We start from the raw sequence: 25,544 nt of genomic DNA, 5'->3' as shown, positions 1-25,544 counted from the left end.
TAGCTTTAAGGTGAGAGAGGAAAGATTTAATAGGAACCAGAGGATCACATTTTTCACAGAGTGGTGGGAATATGGAGCATAGAAGTTTTGATAAGCAAGAAAGCAAGGCAAAAAGTAGAGTTGAAGTGACATGAATTCAAGATGCTTTTTGGATATGGAAGGAATGGAGGAATATGGATAACATGCAGACTAATAAAAGTTTGTCTTGGCACCACGTTCAGCACAGACATTGTGGGCCAAAGGACCTGTTCCTGTGCTGTACTGAGCAGATCAGATGCAATCTTATTTAATGAGATAGCATGCTCAAGGAACCGAATGGTCTCCTGCCATTGGAAGAGAACAGGTTCCTGTTTAATGTGGTGGTGGCCGTCGGTAACGATGATGGAGTTGTTGATGAAAACAAGGAATTGCAGATGATAGTTTACACAAAGGGTGGCGCAGCGGTAGAGTTGCTGCCTTACAGCTCCAGAGACGGGATTCGATCCCGACTACGGGTGATGTCTGGACAGAGTTGGTACGTTCTCCCCATGACTGCATGGGTTTTCTCCGGGTGCTCTGGTTTCTTCCCACACTCCAAAGACGTACATGTCTGCAGGTTGTTTGGCGTTGGTAAATTGAAAAAATTATCCCTAGTATGTAGGATAGTGCTAGTGTACAGGGTGATAGCTGGTTGGCACAGACTAAGTGGGTTGAAGAGCTTGTTAGAAACATAGAAAATAGGTACAGGAATAGGCCATTCGGCCCTTCGAGCCAATTCAATATGATCATGGCTGATTATCTAAAATCAGTACCCCGTTCTGGCTTTTTCCCCCGTATCCCTCAGTTCCCTAGCCCCAAGGGCTAAATCTAATTCTCTCTTGAAAACATCCAGAGAATTGGCCTCCACTGCCTTCTGTGGCAGAGAATTCCACAGATTCACAACTCTCTGGGCAAAAATGTTTCTCCTCATTTCAGTCCCAAATGGCCTACCCCTTATTCTTAAACTGTGACCCATGGTTCTGGACCCCCAACATCGGGAACATTTTTCCTGCATCTACCCTGTCCAATCCTCTAAGAACTTTACATGTTTCGATAAGATACCCTCTCATCCTTCCAAATTCCAGCGAATACAAGCCCAGTCGACCCATTCTTTCATTATACGTCAGTCCCACCATCCTGGGAATTAACGTGGTGAACCTAAGCTGCACTCCCTCAATAGGAATAATACTTCCTCAAATTAGGAGAGCAAAATTGCATACAATACTCCAGGTTCCGTCTCATCAGGGCCCTGTAAAACTGCAGTAGGACCTCCTTGCTCCTAAACTCAAATCCTCTCGCAATGAAGGCAACATGCCATTGGATTTCTTCACTGCCTGATATACATAGAAACATAGAAAATAGATGCAGGAGGCGGCCATTCGGCCCTTCGCGCCAGCATCGCCATTCATTATGATCATGGCTGATCGTCCCCTATCAATAACCCGTGCCTGCCTTCTACCCACATCCCTTGACTCCACTAGCCCCTAGAGCTCTACCTAACTCTCTTAAATACCTGCATGCTTACTTTCAGTGACTAATGTACAAGCACACCCAGGTCTCGTTGCACCTCCCTTTTCCTGACATCATTCAGATAATAATCTGCCTTCCTGTTCTTGCCATGAAAGAGGATAACCTCACATTTATCCACAGTATACTGCATCTGCCATGCTTCTGCCCACTCACCAGGCTGTATCTCTAAAAACTCAAGTCTAAAAGAACACAAAGTGCTGGAGTAACTCCAGTCTGAAGAAAGTTCTCCACCCGAAACAGCACTTAGCCATGTTTACCAGAGATGCTGCCTGACCCGCTGATTTACTCTAGCACTCTTTCTCGTTTAATGTCTCATTTACTGATGGAACTTCCAACATTCCCTCATGTACTGACACTCCCATTTCTGAAGTTTAAAATCTGAGAAGTCCCAACTTGGAGGCAATCGCAGTCAAAGAGTCATAGATTCTAACAATCATTCAGCATGGAAACGGGTTACTTTGGCCCAACCTGCTCACGCCAACTAACATGCCCCATCGGCACCAGTACCACGTGCCTGCATTTGCCCTATCCTATGTACCTGTCCAAACCATTTTTGTTTTAAAGTTATGATAGTACCTGCCTCAACTACCTCCTCCAGCTAGTTTCAAATACCTACCCACCTTTGTTAAAAAATTGCCCCTCAGACTCCTATTAAATCATCCCCCCTCGCCTTGAAAGATCCCAGCTAAATAATTGTCACTGCTTAAAATTCAAAGGGTATCTGTGATTTACTGATTCACACGCCACAATGACGGCTGGATCGTAAACTTTTGACCATCCTCCCGTATGTGCAAATGCTTTGCTGACATCAAATCTATCCTTGCATAAACAGGGGGCTTCCTTCAATTCAAGAAATCATCACGATTGAAGCTATTATTTTCAGCTGCTGCCAAAAACAGTGAATGCTCGCCTGTCCCCACCCAGTCTACCTCACCCAGCCCCATTCCCTGAACCTATCTACATCCTCTTCTGTGGCTACACTGAGGCTGGGGAAGATGAGCAAGGAAGTCTCGCTATAAACCTACTGAGCTTTAATGAGACCACACCTAAAGTACTCTGTGCCTTTTTGGTCTCTTTATTTAAAGGATGGATATAAATGCTCTGGGAGCAGTTCAAAGGAAGTTCATGAGATTAACTCCATGGTTTAAGTCAATGACTGAGGAGAAATAAAGCAGATTGTTCCTATTAGAGCTTAGACAGACAGCATGGAAACAGGCCCTTCGGCCCACGCCGACCATCGATCAACCGCTCACACTAGGGGAAATTTACAGAGGGCCAATTAACTTAAACCCGCACGTCTTTGGGACATGGGAGTAAAAAACGGAGCACCCATGCGAACACAGGGAGAACGTGCAAACTTCATACAGACAGCACCAGAGGTCAGGATTGACCCGGATCTCTGGCGCAGTGAGGCAGCAGCTCTACCTGCTGGTTTTCTTGAGCTTGGAAGAGCAAATACTGGGAAAGGGACAGGAAGAAACATGTTCTGTATAAGAGCTGGAGTTTAGTTATAGGAGACGGTGAATTAAATCATTCAAAAGCATAGAGGTTCAGGGTGAAGACTGTGCTATTGAGTGGATGTTTCCAGATTGCAAAGGCAGATAGGGGTTTTTGCTGTTCCTTTTGGTGGGAGTGGGGTTGGGGCAGGAGAACAGAGATAGAATGGGAACAACTCAACTCTGAGAGGGGGGGGGGGGGGATATTTAACTTGCCAAAGGTTCAGTGTACTGAGGTTCAGTGAAAAAAATAACTTTGTTTTGCATGCTATTCAATCAGATCCCCCCCCCCCCCCGGTAGCATCTCCGGAGGGAATAGACAGGTGATGATTTGGGTTAAGACAGATTGATTGTAGTAGAGGGGAGGAAGCTGGAAGAGGGGGTGGGAGCAGGACAATGCATGGCGAGTGATAGGTGGATACACACGAGTTCTGGTTGGATTGATAGATGGGTGGAGCAAATGAATGAGAATGTTTTCTTTTGACAAGGGATTCTGAAATGAGGGGGCATGGTTTGTAGATAAAGTTGGCCATAAGGTAGTCTGTTTAGCTCCGAGATAAGAAGGAATTTCTACTCAGAGGATTGTACATATTTAGAATTCCCAAAGAATTGCAGATACCGAACCACTAAATACATCTAAAGAAGAATTAGATAAGTGAACAACAGGAATTCAAAGGTTCTGGGATCAGGCAGGAGTGTTTTAGTGTGGATATAGTCCAGTCCATCACACATACCAGATTCTCCACCACTGACTACATCGGCACTTCAAGCTGCTTGGGAAAAACAGCCAACATAAACAAAGACTTGTCCTGCCCTAGTCATTCTATCTTCTCCCCGGTGCCATCAGGTAGAAGATGCAGAAGCCTGAAAGCATGCACCACCAGGACCAGTCTTTGCCACTGTTTTAACAGGCTTCTGAACATAAGCTAGGGTACAGTTCAATTCACCGCTACCCCATTGCACACATTAGACATTGTCAATGGAATTGGCTCGCTACAATGCTATTTCCTGTGGTCACGAGGCTATTTCCTGTGATCACCAAGATGCCATATGCAAGCTAGCCCTACTTGTCCTCTCCTGGCCCACATCCATCCAACCAAGCCGTTTCTATCCATTCAATTACCTTCCAAATGTATTAAGCTTATAGTGCTACTGAATGTTCGCAGAGACCACAAAAACCTAATGGCCGGCTCCCATTGTAATTTCTTATGCCCGTAAAAGACTAGGTTATGACTTTAAAAAAGGTTAAAAGCAAACCAAATCTCCACATATGGATCCTGACCCGAGAGAGTTCTGCCTTCATATCAAACTGCAAACAGAAGCCTGGAATTCTACTGGAACAATACAAACAATTAAGTCATAATGAACAGTTCACCTTGGTCCACATATCACACAAAGGATCCTGGTTCCAAATGGATGGCTCGGTGTGTCAGGGACAATTACGCTTCACAGGGCAACTTAATTAGATTCACAATAGCCAGGAATATTGCTGGTGTATGACTGCGGTAAAAATAAAAGTTAGCAAATGGAAATCAATACTAGAGAGAAACAAAAACATGCCTGAAGGAGAATTCTTAGCCACCTAGTCCAGTGGCTCTCTGCGTTATATAGGGCAATAAATTCAGAAATGTAGATTTTGACTGGAAAGTGATAAATGCCAAACCACGTAATTTGCTAATTGAGGTAATCAGTTTGTTTTAGAGCTACTGCGCGGAAACAGGCTCTTCGGCCCACCGGGTCTACGCCGAACATCGATCGCCCATTCACACTAGATCTGTATCCCACTTTCTCATCCACTCCCTACACACTTGGGGCAATTTTACAGAGGCCAATTAGCCTACAAACCTGCTCGTCTTGGGGAGGGGGAGGAAACCAGAGGAAAACTTTGTGAACTGCACCACAATATGGCGACTGGGTTGTGCAGAATAATGCCACTGTGATGTGCATACGTGACAATAAAGAACCATTGAAACCCACACAGACACCACCCGAGGTCAGAATCAAACCCAGGTCTCTGGCACTGCGAGGCAGCAGCTCTACCAGCTGCACTACCCTGTCACCCTTTAATTAATTGCAAAGTTCCCCAGTAAACAAATGTGCCAACACAAAAACAAATGCAAAACAGTGCTGGGGTAACTCAGTGGGTCAGGCAGCATCTCTGGAGATCAGGGATAGATGACATTTCATGCCGGTACCCTCTTCAAACTAACCTGCCAGCCTGTTTTGATCTGAAAGTAAATTTCTTAGCTAGTTAACATTTGCATAGTTTTGCTATTAATACTCAAGATACAGCCACATTTCATTATGCCTACAGTTACACCGGTGGGGAAGGGTAAAGGGGAATAGCTTTACTGGAGAGATTTGTCTGAGAATTGAAGAGTTGCCAAAACTGGTTGCAGGATCTAATCGAACATCCCATGCTTCCACAGGTGAGAGGAGAAAGATTTAATAGGAACCTAAGGGGCAACTTTTTCCACACAAAGGTGGTTGGTGTATGGAACCAGGTGCCAGAGAGGTAGTTGAGGCAGGTACTATAACAGCATTTAGAAGACATTTGGACAGGTACATGGATAGGAAATATATAGCTCTAAATATGGGCAGGAGGGATGAGCACAGATGGGACATTCCTGTCAACATGGACAAGTTGGACTGAAGGGCCTGTTTCCAGTCTGTTTGACTAAAAGGACACAAAGTGTTAGAATAACTCCAGTCTGAAGAAAGTTCTAATCTGGCCCGTTTCCACTCTCTAAAGTCATGGTTTTAAGATGCAAAGGAATGGAATTACCTGCATTTCTATTGCATCTTTCAACATAAAATGTGGAAGTACTTTGGAACAAAGTTACTACTTCAATGTATTTTTTTTTTTGTTTAAGGATGTGGTCATCTCCAACAATGCCAAAGTTTATAATTCCTCCCAAATGGTCCCTGGACTGGGGAGACAGTCAGGAGCCTAAATACTAGCCATGGAAGGACCAGGCAGGGCAAGGACTATGGACTTCCTTCCCCATAAGAATATTAATAAACCAAGTGGGGCCTTTCAAAAGGGAACATCATTTCAATGACTTCATGATATTCTTTACTTTGCATGTCAGCATTAGTTTAGTTGATTTAGTTAATAGATGCAGCGCAGAAATAGGCCCTTCGGCCTACCATGTCCATGCCGACCAGTGATCCCAACACTATCCTACACACACTACGGACAATTTAACCAAGCCAATTAACCTACTAACTTGCACATCTTTGGAACATGGGAGGAAACCAGAGCACCCGGTGAAAACCCACACAGGTCACAGCGAGAACTTACAAACTCCCGACAGACAGGACCTGTAGGAGATAATACTACACATGAATACAATCAAGGCATACATAACACAAGTACAACAGGTAGAGCAACGAGAAAGATGCCAGATTACACAATAGCGTTTGGCAGCGTTGTCGCATAACAGTTCCAGACAAAGAAACTCCAATGTCTGTAGTGAGGTAGGTTGGAAGATCGGGACTACACCCTAGCTTTTGGAATGACTGTACAGAAGCCTGATAACAGAGGAGAAGAAGCAGTTCCCGAGTCTGGTGATGCGCACTTTCAGGCTTTTATACCTTCCACCAGACAGGAGTGGGGAAGAGGAGGAATTACCGGGATGGGACACATCTTTAATGATGTTGGCTGCTTTACCCGGGGGCAACGATGGTGCAACAGGAGCCTTAGTCCACTATAACAGAATTCAGCTATAGAGAGGTGCATTATTGTGAGGGTTTACTGTACTTCAGGGATCAACAATTACACAGTACTCCACTCGATACTACATTGTATCGATGTGCCCAGAATGTTTGAAATTGCATCTTCCTTTCCCCCCCCCCCCCCCCCCTTCCAAATCTAATCAAAAACCATGATCCACATATCGGTGACCTTAAAACTGACTGGTATTCACCAAAATATTTCTCCAGCATAACATACGCTTCAAAAGAACAAAGGTAACAAAATGTGCCCAGAAAGAAGCTCTGGAAAACACGACAAAGGAGGGGAAGGCGGGGAAGGTTTGAAAGCAGGAAGAATATAAAAAATACCACAAAGTGATCAATCTATATTCTTGGTTGGATTTTCAAAGCTTTGACTCCACATTTACACAAGACTGCAAGGAGCCACTAAGCAAAATTCCTTTGGGAAACCTCAGCATTAATAAAAGCCTGACACTGCTCCTTAGTTTAGTTATGCAGCGTGGAAACAGGCCCTTTGACCCACCGAGTCCGCACCAACCATCGATCACCCGTTCTCACTAGTTTTATGTTATCCTACTTTTGCATCTGCTCCCTACACACTTGGGGCAATTTAGAGAGGCAAATTTAACCTACGAACTCACACATCTTTAAGATATTGGAAGCTACTGGGGCACTGGTATAAAATAGAGTAAATTGCCCCTAATGCGCGGAGGGAGTGGTTGCGAAAGTCAGATAACATAGAACTAGTGTGAACGGGTGATCAATGGTCTGTGTGGGCTCAGTGGGCTGAAGGGCCTGTTTCCATACTGTACCCCCAAGCAGATTTTACAGAAGAGAATTAACTGACAAACCTGTGCATCTTTGGAGTGTGGGAGGAAACCAGAGCACCCGGAGGAAACCCACTTGGTTACAGGGAGAACATGAAAACTCCACAGACAGATCCCGAGGTCAAGATCAAACTCAGGTGTCTAGTGCTGCGAGGCAGAGCTCGACCGCTGTGCCACTGCTTTTTATTAAGTCCTTTTAGGAAGCTCAGAGACCATGTGACAGCATTCTTTAACAGTAATCAGCTTGTGAAACACAATATGAACACAGATCAAAAACACACAATACTGGAAACTTGGAAAGCATAAATTTCTTCTGGGCCGGTTCCAATTTAAATTTAAAAAAATGCCACAAGGAATATTCAGTGAAGGGGCTGTGTCCCAGATTTGCAGCATCCCGAAGAGATTTGCAACAAGCAGAGCCAACAGGATTAGCAGCTCTGATACTTACCATACTTCTAATCAAACAAAAACATTTTAAACAAATAATCTTGTGATGTCTAATTAATGCCTTTAGCACAGCTGAATATTCCAGGACAGTGCACAGCTCATTTAATGATATTGGTTAGTGATTAATTTACTTTGTTAGTTTAGAGATAGAGCATGGAAATAGGCCCTTCGGCCGACCGAGTCTGTGCCGACCAACAATCACTCACTCGTACACTAGTTCGACCTTACACACGAGGGGCAATTTACAAAAGTCAATCAACCTACAAGCCTGCACGTGATCCATATCCTTCCATTTCCTGCATATCCAATTCTTCTCCCCTCACATTTATTCATCAGCAGAAAAAACATGCATACCCATTTTTATCTGATTCAAATTAAAAAGTTCACAAGAAAACAAACCTCAGGTTCATAGCCCTGTCCCACAGTACGAGTTCATTCCAAGAGCTCTCGAGAGTTAAAAAAAAAAAACTCGTGGTAAGCACGGAGAATTAACGTAGCGGGTATGTCGTAGCTCGGGACGTCTCTTAGCGGCTCGTAACGCTAACGGCAGGTACTCGGGAAGACCCGCTAACGGCAAGTAAGCACGGAAAGACTCGTGAAGTTTTTCAACATGTTGAAAAATGTCCACGAGAGCCCCGAGTACCGACGAGTGGCCATTACCGTAAATCTCCGAGTTCGAATCATGGCAAACTCGGGAGAGCTCTTGGAATGAACTTGTACCGTGGGACAGGGCTTTAACACTCCATATTGCATTTACACAGGTTAATCGTGTGCATGGGTTATGGTTGACAGTCAGTGCGGCTGCTCACAAGAGAAGCATGGGCACACTTATAATTTTACCTCTTTCCGAGCTTTGTACAGCATTTGACAATTCATAAGTGATTGGAAGAGATTTGGGCCATTCGGCCCATCAAGTCTACTCCCCCATTCAATCATGCGGATCTATCTTTTCCTCTCAACCCCATTCTCCTGCCTTCTCCTCACAACCCCCTGACACCCACACTAATCAAGAATCTATCAATCTCCGCCTTTAAAATATTCATTGACAGGCCTCTGCAGCCTTCTGTGGCAATGAATTCCTCAGATTCACCACCATCTGCCTAAAGAAATTTCTCCTCGTCTCCGTCCCAAAAGAACGTCCTTTTATTCTGAGGTTATAGCCTCTGGTCCGAGACTCTCTCACTAGCGGTAGCATCCTCTCCACATCCACTCTATCCAGGTCTTTCACTATTCAGCAAGTTTCAATGAGGTGTCCCATCATCCTTCTAAATTCCAATGAGTACAAGCCCAGTGCCGTCAAATGTTCAAAAATTGCCCAAATATCATAAATTCCCTGCACCGTGAAAATGCACCCCACCCCCAACCCAAGAACAACATCATTATGAACACATCTCAGACAGCCTGAGATACAAACTAGTGAAAGGAATTTACATTATATCATTCATTACACGGTTGGACTGATGACAACAAACATTTATTCACAACAGCAAGTTCTAATAATAAAGTAATGCATTTTTTTTCCTCTCCTTACATATTCTCCCTGACAAGACCATATTTTCCTACGTTCTTGACTTCAAACCTGTCCATTTGGTGACTTCAAGTCATGGAGCTGAACAGCACAGAAATAGGGCCTACAGCCAAACGGGTCCACACCAACCAATTTGCTGAATCAAGTTGCCTACGCCTGGTCCATATCCTTCTAAACCTTACAAATCTATAAAAGCAACTGTTTAAAAAAATATATATTTTAATGCCATACCTATACATAAGTCTACCACCTCCTCTGGCAGCTATGTTCCAGATACCCACCACCCACTGTGAAGAAAACACACCCCTCAGGTCCCTTTTAAATCTTTGTCCTCTCATCTTAAAGCTATTCCCTCTAGTTTTGGGTTCTTGTACCCTGGGGGAAAGGCTTTAGCTATTCACCTTATCAATCCCTCTTATGATGCAAAAGTGGAACACCATAGAACTAATGTGAACAGTGTTCAGTGTGTACTTGGTGGCCTGAGAGGCCAGTTTCCACGCTGTATCTCTAAACCAAACTAAAACTGGTAAGATTCTCAATCCGTTATTGCATCGTCTCTAGTTAAAATGACATTCTTCCCAAAGCAGGATTACCAGCATGGTACGCATTACTCCAAACATAGCCTGGCCAAGGTCTTGTACAGCTTTAACATGAGACCAACCCATGTACTCAATAACCTCATCTGTGAAGGCAAGAGAGTTAGATTTAGCTCTGAGGGAATCAAGGGATATGGAGAAAAAGCCAGAACGGGGTACTGATTTCGGATGATTAGCCATGATCATATTGAATGGGAGTGCTGGCTCCAAGGGCTGAATGGCCTACTCCTGCACCTATTTTCTATGTTTAAGTATATCAAATGCCTTCTTACCAACCTGTCCAACTGTGTCACCACCTTCATGGATCTATGTACTTGGACCCCTTGGTCTCTTTTCTATAACATTTCACTGGGTACCACCATTTATTGTGGTTTGCCCAACTAAAACACAACATTTATCCGAATTAAATCCATCTGTCATTCCTTGACCCATTGGCCCAGTTAATCAAAACTCCACTGAAAGCATAGATGACCTAGCCATTTTTTTTACCTTGACTACATTACAAACTATTCAGTGCACTCCTTTGAAAGGAGCAAGTAAATCAAACAGTACAATACCGTATTTTTGTCTTGCTAATCCCCTGGTTAGAGGTAACATAATAAATAACATGGGGATGCAGTACAGTGTATTTGATAGTGGAAAGTTCCTTCAAATATATTCCGTAGCCAATCCAACATCACTAAAGAAAAGAGCATTGGAAAATATCTCAGTGATCTTTCAATTAATTTCCTACCTTCTTGGTCCCATCAATGGACCTGATGGATAATCTTGTGGGCTCCCCGCTGGTTAATACAACTTGCTGCTTCCACACCAGCCCATTGTCCTTGGAGTCATCTGCAGGGAGAGTCTGGTCATAGTCCCCTGTGCTAGCAAGGTGCTGACTACGCAAGTACTCATCCGTCTCCTTATCCACCACCAGCAGCTGCGTTTCATGCTCCATGGCTTTGATCCGCTGCACAACCTGGGGAAAGAGGTGGTAGCAACCTATCAAAAAAATGCTCGGAAGTTGTGGCAAGGCCTCCAATGCAAAACAAGGACTAAAAGCTTCATTCAGAATTAAAATACACACAAAACAAAAAACTGCAAAAACTCTTCAGACATTCACACTGTCTACACATTCCAGTAGTGTCATACTCAGTAATGTTCGCACCTACCTTTCACACAAAAAATCACCCTTGAGACGTTTCTGAACACATCAACTAAAATAACTATTCTTCACATGATTGCAATGAACCATTGCAAGACTGAGCTGGAGTGGCAATTTTTGTATTAGACATTGAATTTATTGGTAAACATGGCATGGTGGTGCAGCGGTAGAGTCGTTGCCTTACAGCACCAGAGATCCGGGTTCAATTGTCACATTGGGTGCTGTCTGTATGGAGTTTGTACGTTTTCCCAGAGACAGTGTTGGGTTTCTCCGGGTGCTCCAAAGACGTGCGGGTTTGTAGTTTAATTGGCTTCTCCAAATTGCAAATTGCAAATTGTCTCCAGTTTGTAGGATAGTACTAGTGCATGGGGATGGGGTGATTGCTGGTCGGCACAGATTTGGTGGACTGAAGGGCCCCATTTCCACTTTGTATCTCTAAAGTCTAAAGACAAATAATGGTCCATCTCAAAGTACAACAGTTCATCTCAAAGTCAAATTGTGATTGGTCCTCCATAATTCTCTTGAGGAATAAGTCAATAGAAAATAGACTCAAAACAGGAAAAAAGTTACTAGCAGGTGCAGCAAAACCTAGAGTAAAATATTGTTGCATCTATATCGAATACTTCCCCTTACACTTGGATTCATCCGCCACTTTACAATAGTAACACCTAGACTCAGTATATGGTACTAACATTTGTAATCGTTGCTACTTGTTTAGTTTAGAGATACGGCATTGAATCAAGTCCTTTGACAAACCAAGTCTATGCTGACCATTGATAACCCATTCACACTAGTTCTGAATTATCCATCTTTCTCATCTACTCGCTACACACAAGGGGACAATTTACAGAGACCAATTAACCTACAAACACACACAACTTTAGGATGAGGGAGGAAACCAGAGTACCCAGAGGAAACCCACGTGGTCACATGGAGAAGGTGCAACCCGTACAGACAGCACTCGAATACAGATTGGAACCAGAGTCTCTGGTGCGGAGACAGCAGCTCTTCCAGCTGTGCTGCCCCACTACCATATGGTTATAACCCAAAATGGGCATTGAAGAATCCTTTAAGATCACACAGACTATAGATCTCACTCTCCCACTTTCTTTGGGTTAAAAGTTTACATAAAATAAAATTGGTGAATTGAGATTCACGCAACCAAGTCTCTCATTCACAAGACTCCTATTCACCAAACCTCCCAAAGACTTCTTTCAGTAGAAACAGCCCATTGTGTGTTTTTTGTTGTTGCAGGAAAACACATTTTAAAAAGAAAATATGATTATATGCAAGACGCTCCCAATCCCACACACTCAACCCTGATCTGCATGGAATCACAAGTTAAACTCCTCCTCCTGACGACTGGGATAAAGTTCACACAAATGGCCAGTTCCAGAAATTTAACTAAAATGTACTAAAACACCACACTCCTCAGCTGCATTGCAATACACTGTTTTTTAATGCATTTTTCACTACAAATCATAAAAGTGCATCCATTCCAAATCAGATTTGCAGCATTGAAATATACACGTGATCTCATCATGATAAAGAGATTTTGATCATTTGAAATTCACACGACCAAATTAAGTCAAGAGTGTTTTATTGTCATATGTTCCAAATAAAACAATTAAATTCTTACTTGCAGCAGCACAACAGAATATGTACACAGAGTACTCAGTAAACAATATAACAAAAAGAAAGTTCAGTGCATAAGGACGGTATATTAGGTTGGCGCAGCGGTAGAGTTGCTGCCTTACAGCGCTAGAGACCCGGGTTCAATCCCGACTACAGATCCTGTCCGTAAGGAATTTGCACGTTCTCCCTTTGACCTTTTTCCAGGATCTACGGTTTCCTCCCACACTCCACAGACATAGATTTGTAGGTTAATTGGCTTAGTAAAATTGTAACTTTACCCCAATGCGCAAGAGCATTAGTGTGCAGGAATCGCTGGTTGGCGCGGGCACGGTGGGCCGAAGGGCCTGTTTCCGCACTAGTTCTCGAAACTAAACAAAAAATCAAGTATACACAAGGAACTGCAGATGCTGGTTTACATAACAAGTTCAACTTTGATCTTGACTGAATTTTATGAATCAAACTTGTCAGATTTTATTTGATTGTGACAGTATACCACATTTCTCAGATCAGAATGATCCAAAAGTAAATCACTCAAGCTTTGGATGAGACTGGAGAAAAATCTATATCCAGGAACCCTCTTGAACAAAATATGTTCATCGACCCATTAAGGTCCCCAATGCCTTGTGGCAAACTTATATATTCAGTTAATAAAGTATACATGAAGTTAAGGAAGACACATTTATGAGAAACCTATCTTGCCATCATTTACTGATGTAGAAACAAGGAACTGCAGTGCTGATTTATACAAAAGGACACAAGGTGCTGGAGTAACTCAGCGGGTCAGGCAGCATCACTGGAGAACATGGAATAGGTGCATTTCAGATCAGGACCCTTCTTCAATCTGAAGAAGGGTTCAGACTCAAAATGTCACCTGAATAGTTTAATGGCTCATTTACTATCACGAGTACCAAAGTACAGTGAAGTTTTTTAGACTTTACTTTAGATTTTAGAGATACAGCACGGAAACAGGCCCTTCAGCCCACTGAGTCCATTCTGACCAGCAATCACTCTGTTCACCAGCACAATCCTACACTAGGGACAATTTACAATTTTTATAGAAGCCAAATAAACTACAAACCTTTATGTTTAAGAAGGGACTGCAGATGCTGGAAAATCAAAGGTAGACAAAAATGCTGGAGAAACTCAGCTGGTGAGGCAGCATCTATAGAGCGAAGGAAATAGGCATCATTTTGGCCCGAAATGTTGCCCATTTCCTTCGCTCTATAGATGCTGCCTTACCCGCTGAGTTTCTCAAACTACAAACCTTTACATCTTTAGGATGTGGGAAGAAACTGGAGCACCGCAGAAAACCCATGCAGTCACAAATGTGCAAACTCCATACAAAGTAGTCAGGATGGAACCCAGGTCCCTGGGGCTGTGAGGAAGCAGCTCTACCTCTGTACCGCCCTTATTTTTGTCATACAGGCCAGAAATATTATTGCCATACGTATGTACAATCCTCAGTTAAGTGTAGAAAATGCATAGAAAAAGCCCACTGAGTCCATTTACAAGAGTCACCAGGTTTTGGTGACTCTTGTATCGTCATCCCACTTGGAAACTAGTTCCACCTCAAATTTGGAGTTCAGAGTCAGTGCAAGGAAGGGTCTGAATGTGAACTCTATAGTGATACTCTCTTGGAATGAGAGTAGTGAAGGGGCACTGCACTGTTGGAACAGATATCTCTTGGACGAGTTCGTTAAGTTAGCAGAAAGGATTAAGCTGAAGAGGTGGGTTATTGAACGGCAGTATGTTTATCCTTCAACTAAGAATTCAAGAAATACAGAACATCAAGAAATTCACCATTCTTGGGACCTGACAGAGGGGCCAGAGTTACCGAAGGGGGAACCCACCGAGATCGAAGGTGGGCCATGTGCGACAGCAGGCCTGGTTCGCCATTACGAGCAGAACATAAGTCTGTTCATATAACTTTATGTAACTTTATCAGTGCCAGAAACGTGGCAACTCTGGGTACTGCCTGGGTGAGGTCTGCTGTATTATTTTACCAGGTTGCATGCAAAGCAAGGCATTTCACTGTACCTGGGTACATGTGACAATATCATTGAATCAATAAGGTTATGGCTTAACCTCCACCTCAACACATCTCCCCTTATTCCTGAACATCAGTGATCCCCAGCTCGCCTCCCGTTTATTTCCCTCCCTCTACCTTCAGTCGAAGTAGGGTCCTGATCTGAAACATCACCTATTCTTTCTCTCGAGAGATGCTACCTGACCCGTTGAGTTACGTCAGCTTTGTGTGTCTATCTTCGGCATAAACCAACGTCTGTAAACATAGAAACATAGAAATTAGGTGCAGGAGTAGGCCATTCGGCCCTTCGAGCCTGCACCGCCATTCAATATGATCATGGCTGATCATCCAACTCAGTATCCCGTACCTGCCTTCTCTCCATACCCTCTGATCCCCTTAGCCACAAGGGCCACATCTAACTCCCTCTTAAATACAGCCAATGAACTGGCCTCGACTACCCTCTGTGGCAGAGAGTTCCAGAGATTCACCACTCTCTGTGTGAAAAAAGTTCTTCTCATCTCGGTTTTAAAGGATTTCCCCCTTATCCTTAAGCTGTGACCCCCTTGTCCTGGACTTCCCCAACATCGGGAGCAATCTTCCTGCATCTAGCCTGTCCAACCCCTTAAGAATTTTGTAAATTTCTATAAGATCCCCTCTCAATCTCCTAAATTCTAGAGAGTATAAACCAAGTCTATCCAGTCTTTCTTCATAAGACAGTCCTGACATCCCAGGAATCAGTCTGGTGAACCTTCTCTGCACTCCCTCTATGGCAATAATGTCCTTCCTCAGATTTGGAGACCAAAACTGTACGCAATACTCCAGGTGTGGTCTCACCAAGACCCTGTACAACTGCAGTAGAACCTCCCTGCTCCTATACTCAAATCCTTTTGCTATGAAAGCTAACATACCATTCGCTTTCTTCACTGCCTGCTGCACCTGCATGCCCACTTTCAATGACTGGTGTACCATGACACCCAGGTCTCGCTGCATCTCCCCTTTTCCTAGTCGGCCACTGGTTCCTTTGTAGTTCCTTCCTTTCCATTTCAGTCCTAGAGGACTGACCCTTCAAACCTCAAACTTACCAGCCAGAGGATAAAGCCCCTCAGTGTCTGCCCTTGCCAATTTCTCTCAGCAGAACTAACTCACACTGAACATGGAAAGTTATTGGGAAACACATGTCACTACTTCCCCTACATTGTACACCCGTCTCTCTCTCTCCAAATCCCTTCCGCTTCAAAGAAACGCCATCCCATTTTCCTAAAGTTCCAGAGTTCGGGACAATCAGACTCGCTCTCCCATAGGCCAACCCCTCATTCCAAAAAATCTAAACAGTTAACACTTCACTGACCCCAAGGCAACTTTAGATATTGAGACCAAACTTAGTCATAACGCATGGAAACTGGCCCTTCGGCCCAACTTACGCCAGTCAACATGTCCCATCTACACTAGTCCCATCTGTCTGCGTTTAGCCCATATTGCTCTACACCTATCTGATCCATGTGCTTGTCTAAATGTTTCTTAAATGTTGCAATAGTACCTGCCTCACCTACCTCCTCTGGCAGCTTGTTCCATGCACCCATCGCCCTTGATGTGAAAAAGTTACCCCTCAAGTTCCTATTAAATCTTCCATTCCCCCCTCCCCCCTTAACCTATGTCCTCTGGTTCGCGATTCTCCCTACTCTGGGCGAATGTGTCCACCCAATCTGCTACTCTCATGATTTTGAACACCTCTATAAAATCACCCCTCATTCTCCTATACTCCAAGGTAGAGTGTCTTAGCCTGCTCTACCTCTCCCTATAGCTCAAGCCCTTGAGTCCTGGCAACTTCCTAAAATTTCTGCAGGTAGAACTCACTAAACCCTTGCAACAAGACCTCCTATCTTGCACTCAAACCCTACTGTAATAAATCACCACTGCATTCAGAACGCAGACTCACATCATCCAAACTGCCCCTGTGACCACAGAGTTCTCCATTCTACAAACATAAAGCCAGATAGTAGTCCATCCACGTTGAATGTTCACCCCTAAAAGGGTCGAGAAAGAAGCAAAAGAAATGGCAAGTCTATCAAAGAAAGGTCTCGACCAAAAACATCACCCAGTACTTCTCTCCCGAGATGTTGCCTGTCCCGTCTTCAAAGTAGACGGCAGCTTGGGTTTAAGTTTCTTACCACCATCACAGAATATTGTCCTTATATTTTACTCCCACTGACCAAAACAGGCCAGGCAGCATCTGGGGGGGGGGGGGGGGGGTGGACAGGCGACGTTTCAGTGGGTAAAATAAACTGCAAATGTTACTTTACAGTAAAAGACACAAAGTATCCCGAGTAACTCAGTAGGTCAGGCGGCATCTCTAGAGAACATGGATGGGTGACGTTTTGGCTTGGGACCCTTCCTCCAGTACTTTGCATTTTTCTCAAGTCTAGCATCTGCAGTTCCTTATGTTTCCATTAAATTCACACACAGAGAGAATGTATCGATTATTCAAGACGAGAGGCTACAATTTCACTCCCTCTGGGGACAATTAAAGCAAACTTTATAACCAAAAAGGCAATAAAGAGAACAGATAAATTACCTGATGATGGGTTTCTTTCTCCACATTGTGCCCGTTAACTTCAATAACCCGGTCCCCTGCGGACAGACCCGAGGCTTCTGCCGGGGATCCGGGCTCCACTTTGCGGATGTATTGACCGGGCTTCCCCCTCTCGCCGTGCAAATGGAAACCGTAACCACCTTCCTCCTTTATCATATGGCACAGACGCGGTTTCAGGTGATCTTTCGCCATCCTTTTCTACTTTAAACCTCCTTACAAAAAAAAAAGAGAAATTTTCGCCAAAGAAAAGTAAATTTTGCAAAAAGGAAAAAATTTGCAAAAATAAAAAATAAAATAAAAATTCACTCGAGGGTTATCTTCTCTCCGGGCCACTTTGTTCTGCCGAAAGGATGTGTGCCTCTGTGTATGTGTGTACCCCGATACAGCGCCCACCAAAACCGGAGTTAAACTCCCATTGCCGGCGCTCCGCCGCAGTCGCAGCTCCCTAGGCGAAGCTCGCTTCAATTTCCTTGCAAACTTCCAAGTCCCGTTCGTTGCGACTCAAACTAACTCCGCAGAATCCAGTCCTTCGTTCTCCCCTTCTCACTCCTCCTCCAAATTATCACAGAAGGAAAGATTTAAAGTAAGTTCATCGATTCATTGAATGACTCGCGCACACACCGAGTGCATTGCAGGCCGACGATATAAACAATGACACTGGGGTCTGTTGCAAGTTCGGTTTGCAGAATTGCTGGCCTTTAATTGACTGCCATCTGCCGAAAGATAACGGAATGGGAATGCGCACCAGACACGCTCGGCAGTCCAATTCAATTAAAACGAATTCAGATTAGTTTATTGTCATGTCGACTAGATTGCAATTAAGTTTCTCGTTTGCGTGACGTTAGCTACAATATGACTACAAAACCTTACGATAGTACGTAGAAACAAGGAATTGCAGATGTTGGTCTACACAAAAGGACACAAAGTGTGCAGTCTGCACGTTCTCCTATCAGTCTGAAGAAGGGTTTCGGCCCGAAACGTTGCCTATTCCCTTCGCTCCATAGATGCTGCCTCACCTGCTGAGTTTCTCCAGCATTTTTGTCTACCTTCGATTTTCCAGCATCTGCAGTTCCTTCTTAAACAATTCCCTGCAACTGTGTAGGTTTCCTCCCACATCCCAAAGACATGTAGATTAGTAGGTTAATTGGCCCTCTGAAAATTGCCTCTAGTGTGTGAGGAGTGGATGAGAAAGTGGGATAACATAAAACTAATGCGAATGGGCTGAATGGCCTGTTTCCATGTTGTACCTATAAATGAAACTAAAGTGCTGGAGTAACTTAGCGGTCTTGGCAGCATCTCTGGAGAACATGGATAGGCAACTATCCGGGTCAGGACCCTTCTTTGGAGTTCATGTTCTTAAGTTCCAGGAGCAGAATTAGGCCATTCAAATCTACTCCACCATTCAATCATGGCTGATCTATCTTTCCCTCTGAACCGCATTCTCCTGCCTTCTCCCCATAACCCCTGACAGATGTACTAATCAAGAATCTGTCAATCTCCACTTTAAAGTTATGAAGTTATTTGAAGAATAAATATTAACCAGCACTTTCGAGCATATCTCCACGCTCTACATAGAATATAGAACAAAGCAGCACAGGAACAGGCCCTTCACCCCATAATGTCTGTACTAAATGATTCCAACTGTAACTAAACTCATCTGCCTGCATATCCATGTGCTTATCTGAAAGCCTCTTAAATGCCACTATCATATCTGCCTGCATCACCACCCATGGCAGCTCGTTCCAAGCACCCTACACTATCTGTGTAAAAAACAAGCCTCACCAATCTCATTTAGACTTTGCCGTTCTCCCCTTAAAGATATGTCCTCGGGTCTTTTTAGTTTAGTTTAGTTTATCATTGTAATGTGTACTGAGGTACAGTGAAAAGCTTTTGTTTGCATACTATCCACTGTGGCCGCAGAAGGTTTTTGTAAGTGGGTGGGCTGAGCGATCAATGATCAACGGCCTCGGGGGCACCCGGAGAGGGAGCGGAGCGACTGAGCGGGAGGAGGGTGTGGGAGGGTGGCACAATTATTATTTATTGTTGTTGCTCGACCTCCAAAAACTGGAGGATAATACAGGCCATCCCCCAACTCTCTCTCTCTCTCCCTCCCTCTCTCTCTCTCTCTCTCTCTCTCTCTCCCTCTCTCTCCCTCCCTCTCGGGGCCGATTCTCTCTCTGTCTCTATCTCAGCCCGTCTCTCTCTCTCTCTCTGGGCCCACTCTCAAGAAGAGAAAAATACGCCTGCGGGCTGGATAATTTCGGGTTATGAAGCATGTCTCCCTAAAAAAATGGAGGGGCTGCAGCCCCCCTCGGTTCCACGGGCCATGTCCAGTCAAGGAAAAGACTGTACATTATTACAATCAAGCCGTTCACAGTGCACAGATAAAGGATGAAGGGTATAATAATCAGTGCAAGTTATAACATTGGTCTGTATAAGTCTGATTAATGAGAGTTCAAAGGACTCCAATGTGGTAGATGGGAGATCAGGACCACACTCTAGTTGATGAGAGGACAGTTCAGTTGCCTAATAATAGTTTGACATTTCCACCTTGGGGGGAAAAAGCTTCTGACTGTCTACCTTATCTATGCCTTTCATTGTTTTATGTACTTCTGTCAGGTCTCTCCTCAGCCTCTGAGGATCATTCTGAACCACTTGAGAAATACGGCAGTCTTCAGTTTAAAGTGTCTTTGGAAAAGGTCATCTTTCACAGCGCAGTATTCTGTGGTGCCTGACTGGAGTGTTAGATACACTAACATAATATAGTGATAGTGGGGCGGTACAGTGGCGCAGCGGTACAGTGCCAGAGACCCGGGTTTGATCCTGACTTCGGGTACCATCTGTACGGAGTTTGTACGTTCACCCTGTAACCGCGTGGGTTTCCTCCAGGAGCTCCACTTTCATCCCACACCCCAAAGTCGTGCAGGTTTGTAGGTTAATTGGATTTAGAAAAAAATTCCCAAGTGTCTAGGATAATGCTAGTGTATGGGATGATCGCTGGTCAGTGCGGACTTGGTGGGCTGAATGGCCTACAGATACAGTGCCGTCAGCCCATCGAATCTACACCAACCAGTGATCCCCGTACATTAGCACCATCCTACACACTAGGGACAATTTACTATTTTTACCAAAGCCAATTAGCCTACAAACCTATACGTCTTTCGAGTGTGGGAGGGAACCTGAGCACCCAAGGAAAACTCACACGGTCACAGGGAGAACAGCGTACAGACTCCGTACAGAAAGCCCCCATAGTCAGGATTGAATACGGGTCTCTGCTGCTGTAAGATAGCTACTCTACTGCTGTGCCACTGTGCCATGTTGCCCCTGCAGAGCAGCACACAGTAGAATGTAAGGATTGAGCCTTCCACAGACAGAGATCATAGAACAGTACAGCATTAGTACAGGGAACGGGCTCGTCAGCTCACCATATCTGTGTCTAACACAAAAGCAAGACCAACTCTTATTTGTAATTAAAAGGAATTGATGATGCTGGTTGAGACCAAAGGTCGACTAAAAATGCTGGAATAACTTAGCGGGTCAAGCAACATCTCTGGAGATAATGGAAAGGTGACATTTGGGGTCAGGACCCTTCTTCAAACTTCAACAATCTCATATCTTCCCAACTCAAATCTACCTCCACATATTATCCCTCCATTCCCTGCATATCCATGTGTCTGTCCAAAATCCTCTTAACTGGCACTGTTGTAAAAAGCAGGAATGGGGTACTGATTTTGGATGATCAGCTATGATCATATTGAATGGTGGTGCTAGCTCAGAGGGCCGAAGGGCCTACTTCTGCACATATTTTCTATGTTTCTATGACTCCTATAGATCCCTTCAATGGTGAGGATGTTAGTAACCTTGATGGTCCTGACTGTGTACGGTAGAGAGCACACTGATGGTCACATATAGGTCTGGTTTGGCAACTCAAACACCCAGGAACAAAGTAAATGGCAGAGAGTGGTAGACACTGCCAGGACCATCAGGGGTACTAAACTCCTCACCTTTGAAGGAATCTATAGAAGGGGTTCTCAAAAAGGCAGCCAGTACCAATAATGCACACCACCCTGGCCATGCTCCCATTTCACTCCTACCATTGGGAAGAAGGTAGAGAAGGAGCCTGAAAACTGTGACCAGAAGCCTGGGTAGAGTGGATGTGGAGAGGATGTTTCCACTAGTGGGTGCTTCTAGGAACAGTGGCCATCACCTCAGAATAAAAGGACATACCTTTAGAAAGGAGATGAGGAGGAATTTCTTTAGTCAGAGGGTGGTGAATCTGTGGAATTCATTGCCACTGGCAGCTACAGATGCCGAATCAATTGATATTTTTAAGGTGGAGATTGACAGATTCTTGATTAGTACGGGTGTCAGGGGTTATGAGGAGATGGCAGGAAAATGGGGTTGAGGGGAAGATAGATCAGCCATGATTGAATGACAAAGTAAACTTGGTGGGCCAAATGACCCAATTCTGCTCCTATCACTTATGAATCTATGACCACCAGGTTCAAGAACAGCTTCTCCCCAACAACCATCAGGCTCTTGAACACTACACAACACTAACCTCAGCAACTATGAATATGAACAATGAAAACATAATGTAGGAATTGTAGGCTTGATTTTCCAAATTTATGGCATCTGCCTGACTGCCCTCTTTGTTTCTAAACATCCTCATTAACAGGGAGCAAGAGAGACCAAAAGGGAATGAACTTCTGTATTGCTTCCAAGCTTTGCAATCCTCCAAAGTCAAACCTTGCTGATTTAGATTTTTCTGGAAAATAGAGTTGGAGAAAATGCAGTCTGTGCAACGGATCCAATGGATTTTCCTCTGCATCTGCCTCCAGTTTATTGGAAAGAAAAATATCTCCAGCTGGCCTCCTAGTTGCAATAGTCCATGTTTTTATTTAGCTGCTTCTCGCATTACAGCAGCAACTACACTTTGACATATTACCTCATTGTGTGGGGAGCCTCTCGTGGCTGTGAAAGTCACTATAGTAACTCAAGGCTTTCTTTCTAATGAACCTGCACAAGTACCATGCACCATATGTGCTCTGTAATTCCTCTTGTGGCCAGGAGCTGTGAAATTGGACCTGATTAAGTGCGGGGCAATGTGAAGTCAATTCTTGCCTATTTATCTTTTCAATCAACCTCATTAAAGTTAATGCCCCTTCCATCCTCACCGACAAGGACAATTTTCAGGCAGAATCAGAAGATTGGTCAAGGGTCAAGGGTCAATGGTCAAACGTTTTATTGTCATATGTCCTGAAATGGAACAATGAAATTCTTACTTGCAGCAGCAGCACAACGGGATGTGAACACAGTACCCAATAGATAATATAATGAACAAATGTATTTATTTATTTATTAGTTATTTATTTCGGACAGAATAAAAGAATAAAAAGCAAATGTGAAACAGCATACAAAAAACAAAACAAAAATATTTATAAAGTGTCATAAACAATATCTATAAATAAATGAAATCATATGTGTCCGAAAAGGAGCTGGAAGAAGCCAAAGCTTATTAATTCCCACCCCTTATTCAACTGCTTGTAATTATCTCATACAAATTTAGCAGCTATATGTACACCATATGTACACCAGCCACTATATGTACACCAAATTATTTACATTTGAACACTAATCAAATATTTACAAAGCCATACAAAATAGAAAAAAAGAAAAAGAAAAGAAAAAACCCGCAAATACTATACAGTATCTTAGTCATATTTACAACCATCACTCTATAATCACCCTTCCCAATACAATCAGTATAACAAATATCACAATCACCTATCCTCATCCCAATATCCTTTTAAACAAGTGTTTTTGTACATCTTTTTTAACTGAATTATGCGTGTGCTAAGTTTTATCTCCTGTTCCAGACCATTCCACAAATTCACACCGCAGATTGCTATGCACATACTTTTAAGAGTAAAACAAAAACAAGATCAATAAATTAAAAAAACAATATAGTGCAAAAACAAAACAAAGCCCAAAGTCCCAAATGCAAGCAAGAAAGTCCCTAGTTCACCTGTTGATGTTTGTGGTGTTCAAGAGCCTAATGTTGCGAAGAAGTTGTTCTTGAACCCGAAAGTCACGGTTTTCAGATTCCTACATATCTTTTTCCCGATGACAGGAGTGAAATGAGTGTGGGTCCAGGGTTGTGTGGATCCTTGATGATGCCAGCTGCCTTTTTTAGGCAGTGCCTCTTATAGATGCCTCCGATGGCGGGGAAGTCACTACCTGTGGTGGACTCAAGGGTTAGTGTAAATATCTGATGGCTGGACTAGAATAAGCTTACCATTTTTACCTTTACAAGGGTGGGGACATACATATTTTAAGTATATCAACTTGATACAATGTTTAAGTAAAACATAGTCTTTTGTGTCAGTCTGACTATGGTGGTTCCAAAACCATTCAAGTTGCCTATAATGAGAAATATAAAAGATCACCTCTATTAACAAGAAGACTGGTCGCAGTAATGTCTGTATTTTTATTTTGCTTTGGATTTTACACATGGGCCGTATACACGAATTATACAACGTCATCCAACAGCTGCCATCTGCTGTTTTAAATCATAGGTCTTCTAAGATGCAACGTTAGACTGGTGCACGATTTGAACCAAGTAGCAAGCAGAAGAATTGCAGAACTGTAAAATTTGGTTTAATAGTTGGCTCATTTCTGCCACCTGCTGTAAGAATGACTTGAATTTAATGTTTGCTTGGGTATGCAATTAAAATCCCAGCCGGCAATGACTATTCCAAACCTGAGCTCATTGATCCACCGGTCTTAAACCCAACACACCTGGTCAGATCTCATTGTCCAGGTCCAGGAGCAGAATAAAGCCATTCGGCCCATCAAATCTAATCCGCCATTCATTCAAGGCTGTTTCCCCTGTCAACCCCATTCTCCTGCCTTCTCCCCATAACCCCTTCTCCCTATTCTCCCCAACACCAAGAATCAAGAGATATGAGGAAAAAACAGGAACGGGGTACTGGTTTTGGATGAACAGTCATGATCATATTGAATGGCGGAGCTGGCTCGAAGGGCCGAATGGCAGACTCCTGCAGCTATTTTCCATGTTTCTATGTTTCTAGGAATCTGTCAATCTCCTCAAGACTTTTGAGCGGGAAACTGCAGGTATGAAAAGGTACAGAGAACAAAAGAATGGAAGGTATGAAAAGAACAAATCAGAGCCGGCACCAATGATCAAGGAAAGGTGGAGCCAACAGTGGTCCATTGTTGGCTGTGGAAGTCATAACGAGATGATGCCAATAGTGAAACAGGACTACAGTGAATCTAGCAGGATGCCTAAGGTGGGGGAGGGATGGAGAGAGAAGGAATGCAAAGGTTACTTGAAATTTGAGAAATCGATGTTCATACCACTAAGTTGTAAGCGGCCCAAGCAAAATATGAGGTGTTGGTCCTTCAATTTGCATTTGGCCTCACTCTGACAGTGGAAGAGGCCCAGGGCAGGAAGGTCAGTATGGGAGTGGGAAGGGGAGTTAAAGTGTTTGGCAACTGGGAAATCGCCTAAGCCAAGGCAGACTGAGGGAAGTTGTTCAGTGAAACGATTGCCCAGTCTGCGCTTGGTGTCGCCGATATATAGGAGTCCACATCTAGAACAGCGGATACAGTAGATATGGTTGGAGGAGGTGCAAGTGAACCTCTGGCACGCATTGACATGTGTGTTTAGCATAGACATGGAGGTTACATTATTAGCAGTGGTATTTTTTTTAATGTTTCAATGGATTTGAACATTGCATCTATCTAAACTAACAGCATTTATATATATTGCAAAGTTTAGCAATTTAATATGTGAACACCTGCTCATTAGTCTCCAGAAATAGAGGCAGCACAGTGGCGCTGGAGGTAGAGCTGCTGTCTCATAGCACCAGAGATCTGAGTTCGATCCTAATCTCTCGCGCTGTCAGTGTGGAGTTTGCAAATTCTCCCTGCGACCGCTTGCGTTTCCTCCGGGTGCTCTGAT

The 25,544-nt window shown here is 43.7% G+C and overlaps 1 protein-coding gene across 2 annotated transcripts in view; it reads right to left on the bottom strand.

Annotated features, from left to right (window-relative positions):
• Positions 1 to 18,340, bottom strand: part of slc9a3r2 (SLC9A3 regulator 2) — a 92,800-nt gene extending 74,460 nt beyond the window's left edge. Inside the window, exons 1-2 of one of the 2 annotated variants that reach the window (XM_033016797.1) lie at positions 17,540 to 18,340; positions 10,893 to 11,120 (exon numbers count right to left, since the gene is read on the bottom strand). In XM_033016797.1, coding sequence (XP_032872688.1) covers positions 10,893 to 11,120; positions 17,540 to 17,749 — 438 coding nt within the window. In that variant the 5' untranslated portion in view covers positions 17,750 to 18,340. The remainder of the gene's footprint in view (positions 1 to 10,892; positions 11,121 to 17,539) is intronic. The other variant, XM_033016798.1, reaches the window with a different exon arrangement.
• Positions 18,341 to 25,544: the final 7,204 nt, after the last annotated feature.

Source organism: Amblyraja radiata, unplaced genomic scaffold (assembly GCF_010909765.2).
Source record: "Amblyraja radiata isolate CabotCenter1 unplaced genomic scaffold, sAmbRad1.1.pri scaffold_4_ctg1, whole genome shotgun sequence".
Taxonomy (NCBI): domain Eukaryota; kingdom Metazoa; phylum Chordata; class Chondrichthyes; order Rajiformes; family Rajidae; genus Amblyraja; species Amblyraja radiata.
Note: the sequence above shows the minus strand (reverse complement) of the source record. Positions and strands in the feature narration are given on the sequence as shown.